Raw genomic sequence first — 23,004 nt, forward strand, 5'->3', positions numbered from 1 at the left:
ACTCTACAAAATATCAATCAGAACATTTCTATTCTCTTAAATGTTTTCATTGTTATATTTTTTTATATTAATATTAATAATTAAACTAATATAATATTTATAGTTAATGCATTAAAATTTTATTGACAGTTTTAATGATTAAATATTATATAAAAGTCAGATTTTACTTACCAAATATAATGCTAATTTTACAGGCAGAACACATGAATAAGCTGTCTTGTACGTAGTTATAGCTGAATATTTGTCTTCGGTAAAAAATTCAAATTTGGATGACTGACGAGAATGTGAGCCCGCGGATTTTTACGGGGCTCTTAAAAATATCCAAATTTTATATCAAGTATAAAGATCTTTGGACAAAACCTGAAGAATTTGAACTAGATCGGAGGTCACCGATTGTAATAACAATTAGATGGGAAAGTTGACACTTAGGTGTGAAGAATGCACTGTCATCGTCAACAAAAGTCAATCACGTGTCAGTTTTTCCATGCGAATGATATAAAAGCTTGAATCCCCGAAGCTCGGTGCAATCTCTCAGAAGTTAGACTTGTAACTGTGCATTTTGTCTCCGTACGCTGGATTGACAGGATACGACAGAACTTCCATCACCATTAAGGAACATATTCATCGAACGTGTGATGGTTATATCCACATTGAGGTATTTGCATTGTTTTAGAGCTTTGAAAACTCTCTCTCTCAGACTAGCCGTTAAAGCTATTAGGGCGTCCCTTTTGGGTATAGTGAACTTATGTTATACGCAGTTACTCTTAGTTGTATCTAACCGCATTTAACCTATATATTGTTATCACCTTATGTATTCTAGCTTAGCCATTCAATAAATGTTTGTTATTTATTTGAACCTGTTTCCTGTCATTTAAGGACACCTGCCAGCTTCCTAACCTCCTCCCACTCGATTTGCCCTCCTAGCCATCCAACAGACTCCGAGATCGGGTTTTATCAACCTGTTGCAGAGTAAGTGGCCAGAAAGAGCTTAACTTCTGACCCACTGCTAATCTCACATTGGTGTCAGGAGTGGGGTAAATAGACAGGTTTGTCCGTGATAGACAAGGTTGGCTTAGACAAGTTTTGTCCGCAATAGACAGGCTTCCTTGAGAAAATTTTGTGAGGCATAGATAGCCCCAAAATTACACTAAATAGAGGATTCTAGTATATAGTAGCATAGAAATGGAAGGCGAAAATCCTTGCGCAACACTTGGAGGATTAGGTAGTTTGGTTCCTTTACTGCCTGCATTCGCAGGACAAGCAGGAGGTCCCCACATCAGTGAGTTTTTTGACTCATTGGTAGATGTAGCAAAATTGTCAGAATGGACAAAAGCACAAATGTTATCAGTAGCAAAGCTTAGACTCACAGGAATAGCCCGGGAATTCATTAGAAAAGATAGACGAATCAAAGATATAGAGGAATTCGATGAATTCAAATGCCTAATGATAGAGTACTTTGACCGCAAACCCTTTCCCTTCAGACTAAATAAGTTTTATACATGCGTTCAAAAAAAGGAGGAAAATGTGCAGGCGTATGCCGCTTGTCTTCAGTTGCTAGCAATGGAGATAGTGATCACACCGGAGCCGAGCGCAAATTCTGAGGAAACTGCTATTATTCAGAGTCCAAACAAAGGAATTAGATGAACAATTAAAGGTACAATGTTTAAATGGAATTGATATTCGTATAAGGCAACGAACTATGTCTCGAGAGCCTGCTACTTTTGACGAGGCGCTAAAAGACACTATTAGCGAAGAAATGATAGAGAACCTTACCGCACATCCTTGTGCTATTATCAGACCTACAAGGGAAGATAGTTTTAATGGTTAAATATTATATAAAAGTCAGATTTTACTTACCAAATATAATGCTAATTTTACAGGCAGAACACATGAATAAGCTGTCTTGTACATAGTTATAGCTGAATATTTGTCTTCAGTAAAAAATTCAAATTTGGATGACTGACGAGAATATTCTGACATCATATCCATGCTTTGTCCAAAAGAACTAAATCTAATTATCTGATAAAAAATATAAAAAAAGTAATGAAATTTTAAATTGATGACAAATATATTTTTCTAAAACTATTTTTCTCTATAGTCATTACTTGTAAATTTATATGAATTTTTTTAGTTACATGTATAATTATGTTATTGTTCATTCAATTAAATTTAAGCAAATTTGTCATCAAAACAAAGTTTAATGTGTTTCACTCAATTCATTATTATTAATAATTTAAAAAAAAAATTATTCAAATAGTAATTTATATTTTTATATTTTATAAAATTCAACAAATTCAATTTTTTTACTTTGATATAATTTGCATTAAATCACAAATCAATCAATACAATTTTAACACATAAAACTGACTTTTCATATTAAAATAATGAATTTTTATAAAATATTTAATGATGTTGAAACTTATGAAATTTTTTCATCTTTAAATTCAGACTGGTTTGATTTACATCAGTGATGAGAAATCTTTCCTGGATACAGGCTGCAGGTGAACTTAGTAAACTTCTGGAGCTGCAGGCTTTTGAGCCTACTTGTTATGAGATATATTGGTACCATCCAATTCACTAGGTATTAAAGTAATACATGCAGGACCATAACAGAAAACTGCAGGATTTCCCCGCAAAGTGTTTTGGAGGGCCCCCTTTTCACTTGTTGCAAATCTCAAGATGATTTTTAACATATTCAGACACATAACTGAAATAGTTTTTACTAGGGCCCATTTATAAATATACTAATAAATAAAATTTTATTTTACTTTCATTTATTTCTAACTAGTTGAAGTATCTAACCATGTTTATAATTTTTATTATTTCTATCCACAAAAAGTCAATAGAACTCACTTAGTTGGGAGAATAACAGAGCCATTTTCTTGTTCTTTCTCTGTTAAACACATTATTAATTTAAAACAAAAACAGAACAAGAAAGAAAATTTGGTATCACAATTTATAGGAAAAAGGCATTTTGGTCTGCATGATTCTAGATTTCAAATTTGTTTGTGTATATTTTCATCAGTAATGTCAACTGGATACAATGCATGATTGAAAGATAATATAAATGCATAAAAAAGCCACAAAAACCAAATAACCAACAGAACAAGAGATATGTAGCTAATGTTTTTGCCCATGTTGAACAGGCATCATCAGGTTATATGACCTTGCAGTTGTTGAAACAATGGGTGATTGCTGTACATGTGTGAAGAGGGGAGGTGACATAAGGAAGAGAGAGGGAGGGGGGTTTGTAGAATGACTTCCACACCAGGAGGAAGGAATCTACATTGCAGAAGTTAATGGTGGTATTTTTGAGGGTGGACTTATAAATTTCAACTTGCTCTAAATGTCTAAAATGTTATTTCCAGGTGGAGTGATGTATGAGGTGTGCATGGTTGAAATGCACATATATGTTGGGATTGGAGGCAAAGATAGCTAATGCAGTGTTGGCCAATCCTTTCAGAATGAAATTCTGATGCTCTTTGAGGCAAGTGTTTAAAGGGTGCATTGTATCACACATATTCAAAGTTGCATCTTTACCAACTTTTCAAGGACTACCCCAACGACTGGAAGGCTCTACTACAACATGGCTCACATCATGTGGAAAGAAATATTGCCCAAGGCTGCCCTCAGGGGTCGGTCTGTGGACCATTCCTATGGAATCTTGCCTTCAACTCTTTTCTTCAAGAAGATTTTGGACATGATGGCATCATAGCATATGCGGACGATGTCTTGATACTGATTGGCGGTAATTCCCGTGCTACACTTGAGAGCAGAGGCAATGATACGCTTAGTTGTGTTCATCACTGAAGCATCAGGCACAAACTCAATTTTAACCCTGGCAAAACTACCTGCATTGTTTTTAATAGACCCAGGCAACCAAATCTGTACCGTCACACACCGACAATTCACATGGATAATCACTCCATCAAAGTTGAAAGGGCAATCAAATACCTTGGCGTCTGGTTGGACCACCACCTTAGTTGGGACAATCCTATAAAATATATTACCAATAGAACCAACCTCATCTTTCAGCTTTCTCCCAGGTTGCCCACAAGAAGTGGGGTCTTCCGAGGCAGTTGGTATCATTTATGACCACACCAATCATCACGTATGGTTGCGGCAATTGGAATTGGGCTGCCAAGAAGGTTCACCCCTCCAGGAAACTAATTTCATCCCAGTGCAAGGCCTTAATCGGGGCCTACAGAACAACCCTGAACAGTAGTCTTCATACCATAACCCACAAGCCACCCATCACCGACGTTATTCATGCCAGGTACGAGCTTTGGAAGCTAAAGACTGGCCAAGACATCTGTACAGTCATCTGCAACATTCCCGCTGCCAACTTTGAGCAAATGAATCCCGTCACCGACTTCACTCCTCCTTACCTCAACAACCATATTAATTAACACCAGTTCGCCCAATTTCTCCGACGTGGAAATCTATATGGATGGCTCTGGCCTGGATGGAAACATCAGGTGCACATTCATTGTTATGCAAAATAACCATAAGATCCATCAGCAGGGTTACAGACTAAGCAAATTATGCAGTGTTTTTCAGGCTGAGCTTGTGGCCATTAGCATCAATGTTGGCTGGTCTGAACAGCATTTAACACATAAGCAGATTGCAATCTTCACAGACTGCCATCAACCTTATCAATAGCAAACAGCTCCACTCCATCTCAACTGCAATCAAAAAACTTACTCTCAACTCCTCCAATAGCTACAGCATTACCTGGGTCTGCGGTCATCATGGTACCACTGGTAACCAGAGAGCTGACCAGCTGGCAAAGACAGCTGCCAACAATGACATGCTAGACTCCATCTATAATAAAAATCAGCCTGAATAAAGTTAAAAGACTTCTATACAACGACACACTCCACCACTGGCAGGACTCTTGGTATGAAAATCACAGCAGTCATACCTACAACTATATCCCCAACATCCACGAGTACCAGAACTACACCTGGATTTTTAACAACTCTCTTCTCACGCAATTCATCACCGGCCATGGGAAATTCTCCAGTTATCTACATAGGTTCACAGGGAAGCGGTCCCCCCCCCTCTATGCCATCTGCAAGACAGTGGACATCCCAGACCACTACCTCTACAATTGCATCTGTCTAACTAAGGAAAGACTTGCTATCCAACTTATGGCACAGAGCCTCGATATCTCCTGGCCATGTCAACAGTCAGAACTCTTCAAGCACAAGGAACTGTATGCAGCCTTCCTCAACCTCATGCAAACCTATGAGCTCGTAGCTCCCACCACCAACCACCACCACCAGTGAGTAGTTCCTAAGCGGCTCCCTCCTATTCCAGCACCTCTGCCTCGGTCTTATTGTATATATTGTACATATGTCAGCATAATAGTACTTGTAATGTTTTGTCTTGTTCTACTCTTGTAACATTTTATACCCTGTTTTCCACCTGTATGTTATGCTGTATGTTACATGTCAACCATTTTGTTATTGCAACTTTTGTTCTATATTGTACACAATTACTTGCATGTAACCTATTCCATGATTATTAACATTCATTAACATTATTTTATTACTTTGTGTACTTGGTACACCTTGCAACAATGCTCATGCAATTAATTGTATTAATTATATTAACTATTGTACGTCATCTCAATCCTAATTATATGTATGCATAATTGTAATCATCCCAATGTAACTTATGTTATGTTTCATATCCATAGACTTAGTGTAGTCATTCTATGATATTATCCTGTACTTTTAATTAATTAACTGTAACCATGTTTTGTTTTTTATTTTTTCTTTATCACTCGCAATCTTAGCGCATCTCTTTCCATTTGTAATATGAATTGAATTGTTTCATTGTGCATGTTGTATTTCAATCATACTCAATCTTACATTACTCTATATTTACTAAAAAAAAAAAAAAAAACATACTGTCATTTTATCATCCAACTTCATATATTTTATTCCCGGTAGTGCCATGAGGAACCAGATATGTACAAATTTGATACGTAATAAAGATATTGAATGAATGGTTCTTGTGATCAGTAACAGGGATAGTGTAGATGTCTAATTGGAAGTGCATGTCAAGACAATCTTTAGCATTGCAGAGGAGGCTGAAAACTGAGTGGCTTCTTCAAAAATCTAAACAAAAAATACTGTTCCTGGATGCAGGAACAGTAATTATTGCCCTCCAGCATTGCATATCATTAGCATATATTCATGACTAACAATCACTCCAGCATATCCTGCAAACTAATAATATATACTTTATTCTCATCTTTTCACTGATAGTTTAGCTTGAATGTTCTTCATCACAAATATCACTTTAATTAGGGTTGCACGATGGCACAAAGCAGAAGACAGGAAAATAAAATATATTGACAAAACCCCAGTGGCCACAAATTACTATCTCGGATTGCTCATGACTGACTTAAACATATGTAAAACTATCTAATGAAAAACATTTGCTTTAAGAAACAGTTTTAGGAATTAGCCAATTTTTGTCATTTATAAAAGTGAATACATATTCATCACTCAAATATAAACTTATGTAGATTTATTATTATTAATAATTGAAATGAGAAAATTATGAAAGATATATATTAGTGTTGCAACAAATAGTATATTCAGCCAGGAGCGTGGCTGAATAGCCGAATATTCGGCCAAACTATTCAGCTTGATTAACGCATGTACAAAAATTGGCGTGCAAACAGCATTATGGCAAGGACCCTGCTCTCTAATTGCCCACTGTCACTACACTTCGCCAATCACATTAATTCTTGACAGTTGTAGCGGACAAACGAGCGTCATTGCATGTGATAAGTGATGATATCAGATGTGGATAACAATAAAATTACCTACATGTGTAAATAACGGAAAAAGAACAGAAAAGGACTGCAAAGTGAAAATATGAAAATAAATATGAAATTGAGTTGATAACATAATCGAACAAGCAGAGGCAGCTTATTGGCACAAAATTTGTGGCCATCAATGCTAAACAATTGTTGTCATAGACTTCGGAAAGCTATATGCTTGTAATGAAAGTCACTTAGCATACACAGACGAAAGCCTGGGGCCATTCAGGCTACCAAGCTATCTCAAATCTGTGAAATCATAACTGGGACTTATACCGATGTCCTATCTGTCTCTTTTCTCTGTTATCACTAGGCTATGAATCACATAATTGTAAAAAGGGGAAATCTACGAGAGAAAAGTGACAAATCGAATGTATTGTGAGCGCGTATTATGATGTATGCGTAGGCATACATGGACTAGAGCGATAGAGGAAAGGGAAAAGCAAAGATGAGCACTTAAAAAGAAGGATAGGCAGGGTCAGACCCTCAGATGTGCAATGTACACACATACACAATACAACACATACCTATTTGTTGGAGAATAGGTGTGTACGTGTGCTGATCTTTTTAATTATAAATTGTGAATACATGTGACTAATATTATTTTTTTTTTTATTTTGTGCATGTTATAAGTTATAAATAAATATAAACAAACAACACTAACCCAATTAAATCTAAATACCAAAATGATTAATTTAATGTTATGTGTTTTGTTATTTCTTACTCCTGTTTTTAGGTATTCGGCCGAATAGTGATTAAATATTTGGTATTCGGCCGAATAGTAACCGAATATTTGTTACATCACTAATATATATATAACAGAGCCAGGATGTAATAGTAATAACAGAGGTAGAGGTAAAGTACGGTGATTGAAACATTGAGAAATTCAAAATAATTGGGGTTTATTTTTTCTGTGTGTGTGGGGGCCATGATCTTTGAAGTTTAATAATTCATGTGCCTTTTTGTCAAAAATTTGAAATTTTGGAAGAAGATTTATGTATCGGGAATTGATGCTATTAAATTCTGGTGGTTAAAAGTTGACAAAATGGGGAGATAAAAAGGGGATTGTGTCTCTTATCTCAAGTAGAATCAAACTTAATGACAATTTTATTCATTATTAGCAATTACAATTTTTTATAAAACCCGCCGCTATCCTCAGAATTAAGCTTTTTACCCTTTTATAATAATTAAAAATATAAAAAGTTTTTTAAATGAGATATCATAACAGATAGCACCACCAAAATTTTAAATTCTGCTAGGAAAATTAAGCAACTCGTTGCTGGATTTTTTCCTTGTCTTCAGTTGTCTCATTATTACTGATTTTAATGGGAGGGAAAAAAGAGACATCTTTTTCCCTATTTAAATGTAAAGTAGTTAAAACTTTTAGTTAAATTATATAAAATAATTACTTAAAATACTTAAATGTTTATATTCTGTTATAAGAATATAAATATAAAATTAAAGTCAAATATTTCAAAGTCAAAAATATGTAAGAAAAACTTTTTACTAACCCAATGAAATGCTTCTACAACATTTACATAACAAGGAAGGTTTTTTAAATGTTTTTTTAACAGATAAAAAATTCCACTTTCAATCATTATAGCATCATTTATAGCGATTAGTCCAATGTTTTCCTAATTAAAAAAATAAATTATATAGGATGTAATTTACTTGTTATGCTGAATGAAAGTTATTTCCAAATAGTTTTAAACAAAAATTTCAAGTGAAACTAATTATAATTTTTAAAGTTTTAAAAATATGACTATATTTTTACTATCATGAATAACAACATATTTCATATTATTAATTAATAATAATAATAATTATACAAAATTATATAAAAATCACAGGGAAAAAATAAACTTCAAAATAACATAATTCACAAGATAAAGAACTACACTTAGAGCAGGGCCCACCAGTGGCCAAGTGATTGCATTCCCCGAACACCGGGAGTTCAGTCGTGGGTTTGCATCTCGCCAGGATAGGTTGTCCACGTAGAGTTTTCCAGGTTTTGTCCACATCTGTAACACTTGAATAGAGAGACCAGTTACCCTTAAAAAAAATATCCCTCTGGAAGGCATCCCCTAGGCATATCACCTAAGTGTTGTATTGCTGTAAATTAATTAACAAACAAACACTTTGACTTTTAATCCCTTTGGGGACACCTGCTCTAATTTTTTAGATAGAGTTGGATAACCTAATAAATACTCTATCTAATTTATAGTTGTGAGCTAAAAGCATTGTTTATTATTATTAGTCAAACTTTTTTTAATTGTGTTGTGAATGTGTCTCTTTAATCCGATCAATTCAGTTCAGTAGACTATCAATACAGCTTTCAGGTTACATACTTCTTTTATTGTTTTGACATATGCATTTCGGACTTATATGTATTTTAAGTCCCTCTTCAATTCAAAACTACAAATTATTTAAAAAAAAAAAATTCTTGAAAATGTGTTAATATTAATATACTACGTATGATTAATCTATAAAAAGATCATAATTGCTGTGACATTATATTGTAGAACATACACATTCTTTAAGAGTTGTAATTATACAAGATTTTATGAACACATGTTAAAAGTGAGTATCATGTTATATTGTTTCTGTTAAAATATATGATGTTATAAAATAAAAAACATTCTTTTTTTAATTGTTAATCCCTTTGTGGTTATCTGTAACTTATGTTTGTATTTTTCTTGAAATTTTTAATCCCTCCTCTCCCTGTTTGTCCAAGTTTCTGTAACCCTTTCCCCTCTTTGGACATCCAACAAAACTCAACTCCTCTTAAAACCTATATTACTTTATGCATGATAGATACCATAAGCAGAAATGAAACATACGTGATTTTTTGAGATAAGTAATAAATTAAATATATTAAAATGCATAAACTGTATAAAATTTAATGAAATAAACAGATGTCCACTGAAGCTCAACCCTTTCTCTCCCTCTTTTCTGACTTTGTCCAAGTTGTGGTAACCCCTCACTCCCTTCCAGTATGGATGTCATTTATAGACAGCCTCTTTAGGATTCTGCAACATCTTATCAATCCCATCTTTTTTTGCTAATACAGTTAATAATAAATAAATACATCTAATGAGCCAGTATTAATCTATACTCTGTTTTCATAGAAAAGATGCAGGGGAGGCATCTTAAAGGTTGCAAAATTTGCATCTTAAAGGTGCAAATTTACAACATCCTAAACTGTCATCTCTACTCATGACAATATACAAGAATGATTTAAACAACCCGGATAAAATACTTTTGTTTTTAAACACCAGAAGTTGGGAATCCAGTAAAAAATGCAAATACACAGTTTACAAAAATTATTGCAAAAACAAAAAGAATCCTTCACTCGTGCATATAGGATGAGCTAGGTTTTTGAAGCAGTGAAATAAGATGCAGGGGAGTCTCCTTAGCCTCTTGCCAATATTGTGAGGAGACAAGTTTCAGTCAGCAAAAGTGTTTACAAAAGTCAAAATATTCTTGTCAAAAGACAGAAAATATTAAGTTTGTCCAGAGAGCAGGCTAGATAAAAACATCTTAGTCTACTTTAAAACAGGAGTTAATCCATTGCTTAGAATGATTGACTGTAGTTCAATCATTCTAAGCAATGGAGGTTTAACTGCTCTAAGGAAAGTGTTAAAAAAATACCAAGAATTGGTTTGGGCCCTACAAAAGGATATGAACATTCTGTTTGACCAGTAAATCAGCACTTACATTGCCAGCAAATTTTATAAATGTTAGATTTGGTTCTATAATTAACATAATATATACTTTAATAAAATTTATATAATCAAAAATTCTCATATAAATACTTCTGAGCTAGCGCCCATCTTCAGATTATATACAAAAATATAATTTAAAAGCTAAATACTGTTACTACAGTCACCATTAATTGATTCAAAAAACAAAGCCAAAAAAGAAAAACACAAGTTTCATTGTATAATTTCTAAATAACAACACTTCAAACTATAAGACAAGAGAATACAAAAATAAAATCAAAAGTGTACTTTTGATTTTATTTTTGTATTCTCTTGTGTTAGATATAGTTTGAAGTTTTATTATTTACTATAGACAGATATAGAAAAAAGCATTGCTTAATAAATATTTCATGATGAAATAATTTTATATAAATATTTTATTGCAAGATTTTAACAAACTAAAAAATCAAAAGATAAAACTTACTTAAGTAAAAAACAACTTTCTTACATGTATACAGTACTGGAATGTGCCCTAACAAAAAGGGCTTTCACACACAACACCAGATCTAAAGACACTGAGGCAGAGTTGAAATGCATTCAGGACATAGCTGTACAGCATGGATATAGTACAAACATGATATACAACCTTTCTTGTACTTACTCCACACAAATAGCCGCACCTGACACTTCTCGAACACACTTAAAGACACACAGAACACACAACCGCACACGTAGATAAATAGCACACATTTGCGTGCTGTGGTTGAGTACAACCACCACCTCAACTCCATTTACAGAGAGATTGCCTCCCATACAAACACTAAGATTGCATACAAGAGGCCCAGCACTATATATGGGCTACTCCACAGCGGCAAGGATAAGATCAATAAAAAGCTAGTACCGAGTGTATACATGGTTCCTCTCTGGGACAACAGGTTTCAAAGGGAGTTAGTTTATATAGGGTCCACAAAATGCTCTCTGAATAAAAGATTGCAGGAACACAAATACGATATTGATGATAGGGTGGTGGTGTGCCTATTATTAACATATGCCACTGACCCCGGCATAAGAGCGGACCTACAAGGGACCAAACTAATCAGGATGTCTCACCGTGTTGAGCACCTTTGAAATATGGAGGCACTTGAAATTTACAAAGTTGAGTTACATGCCAATTGCATTAACTCTAATCAATGTGTCGCACACATGGAAGTACAGCTATGAAGGAACGGGCAACGCCCACACCAGCAGTTAAAAACCAAGCCCCCACCCTCAATCGGTTTAATTCATATGTATTTATATCATTCCAGCGCCATGGTAATGCACATGCATATATTTGTATACATACACATAGAGTGTTCCATTGGTTTTAATTCTATTTGTGCTGTTCCATTTTTTGAAAATAATTTTGTAATTATGTTCTATGCATTCATGTGTTCAAATCCCACTGGTTTCTTAAACTTGAAGAAGACCGAAAGTACAGTTGAAAGCATTTGTTTTCTATTAAATATCTACTATGGACTTTTAAGGTTTATGAGTGTTAATTGATAAAACTTACATTTCTAAACCAGCATGGTCTTCCTCGTCTAGTAAAAGCCTGATCCGTAATATCATCTAATATTAAGAAATATGCATGAATCTGAAAAGATTTGATTATTATTTTTTTGTTATAGAAATATTAAAACTAAAAATTTATTTGGTAGAAGCAAAAAATCAATTTTATCACACACATAAAATATCGATAAATTTCAAAATAACAAGAAGCAATAAGAGAAAATATCAAGATATGAGCAAAAATAAGCTTTTTTAATAAATTAACAACACTAATTACACTTAAAAATTTCAAAAAAACATTTTTGAAATATTTTCTATCCTAACACAAATTACTAGAAATCACTGCACACCTGACTAGAAAAAAATAAAAATGGATTAAGTCTGAAAATAATTTTTTTTTTAACTTTCATAAATTTAAATTTTAATAAACTCTCTCAAATTAACTTTTTTTGCATTTGTTTTGAACTGAAATATTACTCTCTCTCAATAACTCAAAATGGAAGGGACAGAGAAAAATTTTTGAGGTACAAAAACTATAATTATTTTGATAAAACTATAAATATCACAATACATACAACTAAGTTAGATTTACATTAGATCATCATATTATACATTTTTTAATTTTTTAGCATGTTCTTTTATTGTTGATGTTAATAAAGCCATAAAATTTCCACTATTTACAGTGTTATTTACTTATCTTCTTTAATATGATCAGGAAATGGTAGACCTAAAATTATTACAATAAGCAAACTCTACTGTCAGGGTTTGGATAAAATGAAGGGTAATGTCGAATTTAACACAAAGAAAATGGAGAGAACTAGAAAGCGATGTCTGTTAGACCACAGCACACATTCCAAAACTAAAACTAACCTGGACCAGAGTACAACTCCCTTGATGAACATAACTCAACAGACCCCACACATAGCAGAGGGAAGGGCGCGACGATCACAAAGACAAAGGTCACATACACAACTTTCTAACATCTACTATATTAATATTCAATTAGAAATATTTCTAATTATTATATTTATCGCTGTTATTCACATAATCATATTCTTAGAATGTTTCATTACAATAAAAATTCACTGAATATAATTAAATTATTTAATTCTGGGTCAGTCGCCAAAAGTGTAATGTCTGGAACACAAAGTTAATAAATGGTGGTTCCTATTTTGTGGAAAGGACTTTGTCTTCAAAAGAATTAATTATTTAATTCTGTTCAAAAACTTTGAAAAAGTAATTGTAATTTCTCAAATTCTTTAATATAAAAAATATGCAAAATGAATAATAAATATCTTAACTATTATAATACATTAATGTGAAAAACATCTTATTCAAAATTGTATTTACTTATTTATACATATATTAATTTACCATTTCCACACACCATCCTAAAATATATGCAAGCTTTATATTCTCTTCAATTAAATCTTTGGACTTTACTAAAAATTTGTATGTAGAAACCAAAGCCAATGCATGCTTCTTTTTCCCGTGGGGTATATTATATTCCAAAATCTAAAAAAATTTGAGAAACATCTTTGAATACATTTAAATTTAAAATATATTAAACAGAAAAAAATGTAATAAAGTAATTGGTATTTAAAAAATTACAGCATGTAATTCTCTTTTAAACAGCTTTTCAATGATAGCTGAATGGCCAAGTGGTTAAAAGAAATGTGGTAACAAAGTTAGAAGCATTTTTAAAATAGGAATATTCAAGACTCAAAGTAGGTTAAAATTTTAGAATGCTTCACTTTTATGTAAATAAATAATCACTTCCCCAATTTAACTATTTTGTTACTTTAACTATATTACCTGTTATACAGTGTATTAACTACAGGACTGACAAAACTTTGGTAAATGATAGCACATCAAAAAAAAGTATAGTTAAGAAAAAAAGCTAATATCAGAAAATGCTTAATTTTTGAGATAAAGGGAAGTTGCAGTGCTGCAAAAGTGTTCTGTTTTTAATATATCAGAAACAATATGAAATATTTACTTGAAATTTTTTGTATAGTTTTTGCTACAGGAATCTATCTACATTTGTAAAGGTTTTGTGTGTGATTTTTTTCAACATGAGCAGAGATGTGGGGTTAGCACATTTCTTTACAAAACATACATAACACCACTGAAAAACTAATTGATTTTGATGTGTTTTTAATCTACATAAACTTTCAATTAAAACATCAGGCTAAGAAAAACAATATCTGACAGTCATTCTGGCAATCACAGTGGTCAGAATGGTCATGACAACTAACAGAGGTTACCCATTGGAACCCCTCTTTTTTGAAAAGGAATTCCAACCAGGGTTTTGAAGAGGTTCTAACTGGTTGCAAAATGTTTAGAAGTGCACCAGGGGGATATCAACAAGCACATTGTGGCTGTTTACCATGTTTAGCTTATGTATTGTTAGTTTGAAAGGTTCCTTTTTTTTTTTTTTTTTTCATATTTTGCTATCCTTTCCTTTCTATTATACCAAAATGGCTTGTTCTCTACTAAGTGCTTCTTCTCTCTTACCATTCCCTTTCTTTGATTGGACTCTCACTTCCATGGAGAATTAGTTAGACAGGCTGTAGAGGCAGTTGAGGAATGTGGAAAAATTTGAAAAATGTGTTATTAAATTGGGGAAAAGGAAGAGTGATGACATGAGAACAAAAGAGACGGTATTGGGAAAAAAGAGAGAAAACTGTCATACGTTCTCAGATCTGAGTTTATCTGTGACAAGTAAAGCAGATATTTGCAAATTCTGGAGCTGTTTTGGATGAAAAGACAGAAGATTAAAGTTTACAAGCAATGGATCCAAGTGTTTTTCTCACAATTGTCCAACAAGGATTGCCCAATTGAGGACTAATAATTTCTTAGCATACATAAGGACATTTTTCTCTAATGGTGAAAAGTAAAGCAGATTTTTGGTAAAACCAGAATTGACTGCAAGAATTATTTTGTTTTCACTTATTCACAAGTTTTTACTTGTTTAAAATTAGTTTTGACTGGTATGGATCAGTTAAAAGTGTTTTGCATCCCATGCCTGAACATATTTCACAGGGTTTGTTTTTCCCTCAAGGACCAATAGATCCCAACAAAAGTATCCAACAACTGATAATAGAAGTGTCCAGCAATCAAGACATTTGTATTATTCAATTTCTTCTTCATATATATAACGATTATTTCACCTTCATAATTTTCACCAGTAAAAATTTGTTGATTAAATTTAATAATAAATTAAACATATTTCACAATATAATAATTAAAATTTAATATATAAAATATACTATTTATTGAAATATATATGAATTTAAATTAACCAAATCTTTTGAAATCACTTTCTTGAAGAGTCAATATAAAATAAATGAACACAAATAAAACTTAAGAACTCCTGAGTACTTTTCATGACTCATCATCAGACGCATCTACTCATCAGAAAATATACAAACATAAAACTCAGAATACTAAATTTTTAAGTTTAAATTTATTTTAATTTTCAAGGCTTGTTAGGTTTTAACTGTATTCATTTATTTTATTTTTGGCTCTCTAATAAAGCAAGATTTGACTATTTATAAAATTTGGAGATGGATCTTAGTTCTAAACTTAAAAAGTTTCTCAACATCTTATATAAACAAAAAAGAGAAAAATAAAATTATAAAATTTAAAAATAGAATAAATAAGGCTAAAGAATTTTTAGAAAATAATAATCTAATTCTAACAAAGGCCGATAAAGCAAAACAAACTATTGTATTAACCAAACATAATTATAATAATATAATATTAGATATCTTACAGGATGGAAATTATACATTACTTGCTGATAACCCGGTGAATAGTCTAAAAAAACAAGTCATAAAGCTTATAAACAATTTTTCAAAACTTAATTACATAGATAATAACACTACTAAATATATTAAATGTTTTGGCAATAGAATCCCGAAAATAAGCTTTAGAGTAAAAACACACAAAAATCCTATTACTTATCGTCCCTTAATAGATATTCGAAAATATTTACTATACAACCTTGAAATAGCGATAAAAAAAGAGTTAAATAAATTACCCGTCTCTGAGTATAGCATCACAAACACTGACCAATTCTTACACAACTTGAAAGCTATTGTTATGAAAGAAAACTACAGAATGGCATCACTAGATGTTAACAATATGTATCCCTCAATAAACTTAGAATTAATTTTAACTTCACTGTCCTATGTGAAGAGCCCAGATTGGATTAACCAATTAGTTAAATTAGTATTAAATAATAACTTTTTTGAATTTCAAGGTAAATATTACCGCCAATCGGAAGGTATTCCAATGGGATCCTGCATAGGACCTAGATTGGCTGAGTTGTGTATGATCACAATCGATAAAGAAATCAACAAAACCCAGGGCATAATAAGTTACCAAAGATATGTAGATGACTGTTTCATCATCTATGATAAAAGCATACTAGATATTGACTCTTTTGTTTGTGGGATTAATTTAATAAATAAAAATGTCCAATTTCAATGTGAAAAAGAAGTAGATAATAGACTGAATTACTTAGATCTTACTGTTGTTAGATTAAATGGCAAATTATTATTTAAAAAATATGTTAAAGACTGTGCTACCGATAAAGTTATTGACTTCAAATCTAATATACCTTTATATATAAAAAAGAACACTTTTCAAATGTATATCAACAAAATTAAAGAAAGAACGACCTTGCACACTGATCAAGAAATGGAAATACAAAATATAATAAGAATGTTTAATCTAAATAATTACCCTAGAACATTATTGATTAAGTGGTTGGAAGCAAGTAAAGGCAAAAGGAAAAATATATCGTTAAATAGACAACCAATAGATGTTAAGACTGTGTACCTAAAAATAGAATATGTTTTTGGTGTTTTTGAAAAATTAAAAAATGAATTAAAAAGATTAGATATTATTTTAGTACCAAACCACAAAAGCACCATAGCAAATTTGCTAAACAGTAAACATGGTAACATTGAACATAATGTTTTAGAAAAAGATAATGTAGTTTACTCATTAGATTGCAGTTGTTCACATAAAAAAAGATATGTAGGGGAAACTGGTAGAAAATTAAAGACAAGAATTAAAGAACATATATATGCCATCAAAAATAATTTAATATCATCATCAGTGGCACAACATTGCAACACTGAAGGTTGTGAAATTTTAAAAGATAGCATCAAGTGTATTATGACAGAAAACAATCAACTTAAAAGAAGACTACAGGAACACCTAGAAATTCTGAAGATACAGGAAGACATCAGAATTAATAACAACATGGGACTGAAGCTACATGAGGGGTGGATTGACATTGTTTTCACTTAACCTTGAAACAGATGCTGAACAGATGTGGGGAGTTTAGGCACATCACCTTGTAAAATGCAGATGGACAGTGCAGTTGACTTCACAAAGGCTTATAGATTAGTTGTATTTTGTTTTGTGTTAAAATTTGGAGACCAATTGGTTTAATAAGAGTAAGTTCATTGTTGGATTCCTCTCCCCTCCTTTTGTTGAGGTTTTAATATACTTAACAATATTTATTATTAATAGTGTAACCGTCTACCAGAATTTGGAAAATGTAGGAGAAACTAAGACATTTACGGGTGGAGATAATATGTGATACCACATTGTCATTGGATGCTGATTTATACTTGATAATTTAGTTTTAGTGTATAAGTTACTTTGATAATTTGTAAATGCAGTGCACTGCATATGTTGATTACCCCGTTGTACCGACAGGTTATTGGTATTGTATTTGTTACGTTGTTGCCATGTGTTTGTAAGCTGATGAGGGGTCCTTGTACCCGAAATGCATACTTACCTAAATTTGATATGTGATTATTAAAGACCAAACCTTTTTTATAAAGTTCTGGTCCTTCTTCCAGTCGGCCTTGGTGTGATAAGCCCTGCAAAACGTTATACTCTAATTGTTGGGTTATCTAATTCTGTCTAATTTACAGTCGCGGGCAAAAAAGCGTTGTTTATTATTATCTTATATTTTATTCAAACAGACAATATTAATAATAAACTCTACAATAAATATTGTAATATAATAATAAATAAAGTAAATACACTGGCAGATGGAATTAAACTCTTTTTTTATAACAAGTACTTTCAATGATACAAAATCATTGTTATCAGGCTAATAAATATCTCAAATTTGGAACAGAATGTCATATACTGTACATAGTGACATTCTGTTCCAATACTGTGATAATATTTAGGAAGTCTAGCTATTACTCTTAAGTTTAAGCCCCTGTTATCTCAAAAACTAAATATTTCAGGATATTAAGCTTATTATTCCTAATTATACTTATTTTTTGATGTCCTTTCACATCCTGCAGTTTGGCCAATCTTATTGTTAACAACTTATCAACTTTACTTCTTTGAATCTAATAAAAACATCTTTTATTCTTTCATCTTGGATGTCCTCTTCATTAATAAGATCTTCTACAATAAAGGTAAATGCTGCATCAAATTCTTCCACTTCTCTTTGATCTAATAAGTTTAAGTCTTTTTCTTTAAAATATCCTTCTCTATATAAGAAAATATAACATTAATAAAATGTTAATGGATTACTGATAAAACATATATGACTGATAAGACAAATAGAAATATATAATTTCTATTTGTCTTATGACAATAGAATTATATTCTACTCTTATAATAATAAAGATTTCCATACATAAATTATCATATAAATTAGTTTGAATGTGATATATTTATTACTGTTCTATTGATATATTCAGTGCAATCTTTTAATTGACTTGTTTAAAAATACTACATTGTATATGCAAAACAAATATTTTGGATATTTGTTTTTAAATATTAGTACAAAATAGGATACTGAAATAAAATTTTTAATATCTGATGTATAATTAATGATATAATTATTACTTATTTATATTAGATCTCTTTTGATTATCTTGCATAACACCTTTCATGCTTTTAATATATTTTAATATTTGACCATTCATATTTCCAAAACTAAAAGAAATCTATGTCCATAAATGATCCCATAATTATTTTAGCCCTATGCCTATTTATTAAATAATGTTGCACTATATGTTATATATTATGTGTAATATTGTATATTGAAGATTCATACACTAATGCACCCCTCAAATGTGAAATAGTGACACCACAAAGGAAAGCATTTAGCCATATGCACATGCCAGAGATATGTAAATGATTAAAAGAACAGAGATATGTAATGTGTTTTCTCAGTAATGAGTATGTCCCCATGGTCAGCTATATGGTGAGGCATATATCAATGTGGCAATTAATAGTTTCCTCACATAACCCTTGCCAAGTTGCATTTACTGCAGTGCATGCGTTGTCTAAGGTATGTGATGGTGAGCCCCACGTGCACCTCACATCGGACGAGATCCCATAGGTGTTCAATGGAAGAGAGATCTAGCAAGGCTGCCCACAGGGAAGAATAGGAATTCCATTCAGGCTTTGGCATGAGATGTGCAATTTGGCATTTTTTTGCTGGAACACCATATTGGGTGTGGTCTGCATCAGCGGCCAAACCACTGACAGCAGACCAGTATGTCACATGGCCCAAGTACTGGAAATGTGCACCAGGGCTGTCTGCTGATCAAACATGATGCCTCACCAAATTGTAATGTCCAGTGTATAGTAGAAGAAGTAAACATGTCCAATCCTTCCTGCAGTAACACATGAAGCTAGAAAGGTGGTGGGCAGAGTCTGGAAAACCCCCATCCTATCATCCTTTTCAACAATAATGCAATGCAGAGAGATGAAGCAAAAGTTAAAGAAATAATACATGTAAACAGTTTTATTATTCCATTATTTTTCACGAAATGCATAGAAAATATCTAGCAACGAGTTTTGTAACTTTCCTGGCTGTTATGAGATTTTGTTTTAAAAAAAACTTTATATTATTGTAAAATAGCAAAAAAAGTTTAATTTTGACGATAGTGGTGAGTTTTATTAAAAAAAAAAAAAAAACTGTAAATGCTAACAACGAAAAATCTGCATTAGGTCCCACCGCTTACGAGATTTGACACATGATAACATCTATCTTTCTACTCCCTCGACCTTTAACCGGCAAAATTTAACAGCATCAATGCCCCTTACACACACACAAAGCAATAGTGCCAAATTCGTTTCTTAATCTTAACCCGATCTCGAGATATTAAACGAAATAGACCAACACATGCACGGAATTTTTCCCGGGTTTTTTTTTTCTTTTAGGAGTCACAAAATGTGGAAATTTGCAAAAAAAGTCGCAGTGTGAAATTTGACACGATTCCAATACTTTCCCTCGTTATGTACACACAACATCCGGGAAAATAAAACTTGCCAATTAAATATTCTATCTTTTTTCAGCTTATTACTGCACTTCCAAAAGCAGCAGATGACAGTTTTTAGTCGTCATATTAATAATATGTAAAGCTAAATCGAAAACTCGCGTACGTCTTCCGAAGTGAATTCGAAAAGGGTATCACCACAAAATGTCTCCCTCTTTCCTGCTTAAGTCTTGTGACGTCATGTCCATTCATTTAAAGTATAACCTCCTAGATACGGTCTCGTTCCCCAGTCATTAACTGCTGGTATTCAGCTCGCTGTCGTCTCCGAAGCATTTTCTACGCTTCTTCGAAAATTCGGTTGCCACGAACTGTCGCTGATAGCATTTACGTCCCGAGCCGGCTGCTGATCTTTATAGCCCGAAACTGGGTACCACATGACCTGATGCGTAGGCAAACTTAATCATTTTCATATCTCGGTACCCATATCTCTGTCACCTCTACCTGTCCTCCAATTTCATATGGCTACCGCATTCCTTCGTGGTGTTGTGATTTCACTTTTCAGGAATGTAGACAAAAATTATTGCGATAAACCGAAAATAAAGAGTTAGCCACATTAAAATTACTGTTAATTGCAGATACGTTTTAAGAAAAATGACATTTTCAAGTTTATTTAACAGGGCTGTGGAGTCGCAGTCATGAAAAATCCCCCCCCTCGACTTCGACTCCTTTTTACTTTCCCAACTTGTTATATATATAAAAAAAAAATGAAAAAGTATTTGAATCGTGTGACCTTTGACCCTACAAGTGTTTTGCAAATCTATACCTTTGGAGATCTCGCGAACCCAAAAAAAAAAAAAAAGTGAAATAAAGGGAAAAATTCGCGCTCCCACGCTCGTATGTTGGCATCTAATTTGTTGAATTTCTTTACTCATTATGAGATTGTGTTTAATATTATAGAACAGAATAAAGTTTAAGAAACACAATTTGGCTGTAGCATGCGTATAAAGGGTATTAATGCTATTAAATTTTGGTTCTTAAAAGTCGACACAGTGGCGTAGCGTAGCGGGGGCGGCACTTTTCAGGGCGCGGCAAAATTACATTTTAGGGGGCGGCAAAATTTCACAATAAATAATAATAATATTTTGTAAAAACTGGGACCATTTCATCACATATTTTCGTCGCACCTACGATTCGGACCGACTGAAATGAGCACGAAAAGTGTCATCATCCGGACAGTCCGGGATTTCGTGCACAACCTGTTGACCTTTTTTTTTCTTGTACAAATCACTCGTATTCATATACACCTCCAATGTCCAATACAGCTAAGTCATCTAGATTACTTACGTTACTCCTACCCAATTCTCCGTAATCGCTAACTGAACCGGCATGCACTGCACATTATTCTTCGCATTGCAAAATAATATACGCATGCGTCAGGAACTTCTGTTCGAACAAACCTCACCTGCCGTCCGGGTCAGCGATTTTAAAAAGGTGGCAACACTAGCACGAAATTTTTCATTACTTATTCTGTGACGAAACTGAATTTTAGTTTTTTAAATTGAGATACCTAAATAAGGAGGCGGAGAAATTTTCCTTTGTCCCGGGAGGCTGACACTCACGCTACGCCACTGGGTCGACAGAGTAGAGATATAAAAGGGATCATATGTCATATCTCCAGTGTGATCGGACTTAATGAATATTTTCCTCGTTATTAGCATTCACAATCTTATAATCGAGATGGATTAATAATAATAATAATTAGCTCAGAGTTCAAATGGTTAGGAGTTGAAAGTTGAAATCTGGTACATAGTTAGTGTACGTACATTCTTATGACGTATCCTAAGAAGGGATTCTTCGAAATTCCTCTCGCGGGAGAGAGGGAGACTGTTAAGGATTACCCTGAAGAACTCCGTTCTACCGTATTATTCTAGATGCGGTTTTCTGCGTTTTTGCGAAAAATTGAACATATTTTTAGACCCATGTAAAATTTCTCTAATTAAGTCTCGAAAGAGGGGGGACCTAATTATTGAACCCAGTGAAAACGGGTAAAAATTGGCTATAATCTAATAATAATAATCTTCGTTATCGTTACTTTGTGCCCGAGCAACATCTGGCTCATCTGCTACTAGTTTTATATATATATATATATAAAATTCGTCTTTACCCGCAAAATTAAGCTTGATTTCTAATATGAGTACAGATTGAAAAAGAAATCTTACAAAAATTGATGATGATATTTACTATGCACTGGAAAAAATACTTGAAGAGTGGACCAGTCTTAAAGTTTGGATGTTAAAACGGCAATACTACACTATCTAGACCACGCATGGCCAACATACGGCAAGTCTAATGAATTTATGCGGCCCGCGATTAATCTTTCAATATTAGCTACTTAAGTCCGAATATTTCGACGAAAAATCCTGACGCTAAAAGAAAAAGGTCGTCAACAACTAACTGTGCGTTTAGAGTTAACGCTTCATTACAAATGTTTTCAGCACAGCGTAGAATGTTGATAATACATGATAATGTAAAAAATGAAAAATGTATCTAATATCTAAGTACAATTTAGTCTCTACGGGGTGACACCAAAATGAGATTATCCAGAATATAACATTGATTTTCATAGCATTTC

General features: G+C 32.7%; 1 protein-coding gene across 1 annotated transcript in view; it reads right to left on the reverse strand.

The window, feature by feature from the left end:
• Positions 1-23,004, reverse strand: part of LOC111622081 (farnesyl pyrophosphate synthase-like) — a 43,769-nt gene that overhangs the window by 15,359 nt on the left and 5,406 nt on the right. The window contains exons 2-7 of the mRNA XM_023364433.1: positions 18,476-18,629; positions 13,468-13,608; positions 12,098-12,178; positions 8,353-8,475; positions 1,846-2,019; positions 172-285 (exon numbers count right to left, since the gene is read on the reverse strand). Coding sequence (XP_023220201.1) covers positions 172-285; positions 1,846-2,019; positions 8,353-8,475; positions 12,098-12,178; positions 13,468-13,608; positions 18,476-18,629 — 787 coding nt within the window. The remainder of the gene's footprint in view (positions 1-171; positions 286-1,845; positions 2,020-8,352; positions 8,476-12,097; positions 12,179-13,467; positions 13,609-18,475; positions 18,630-23,004) is intronic.

Source organism: Centruroides sculpturatus, unplaced genomic scaffold, assembly GCF_000671375.1.
Source record: "Centruroides sculpturatus isolate CEXI.00-Female unplaced genomic scaffold, Cexi_2.0 scaffold29, whole genome shotgun sequence".
In the NCBI taxonomy this organism is placed as follows: domain Eukaryota; kingdom Metazoa; phylum Arthropoda; class Arachnida; order Scorpiones; family Buthidae; genus Centruroides; species Centruroides sculpturatus.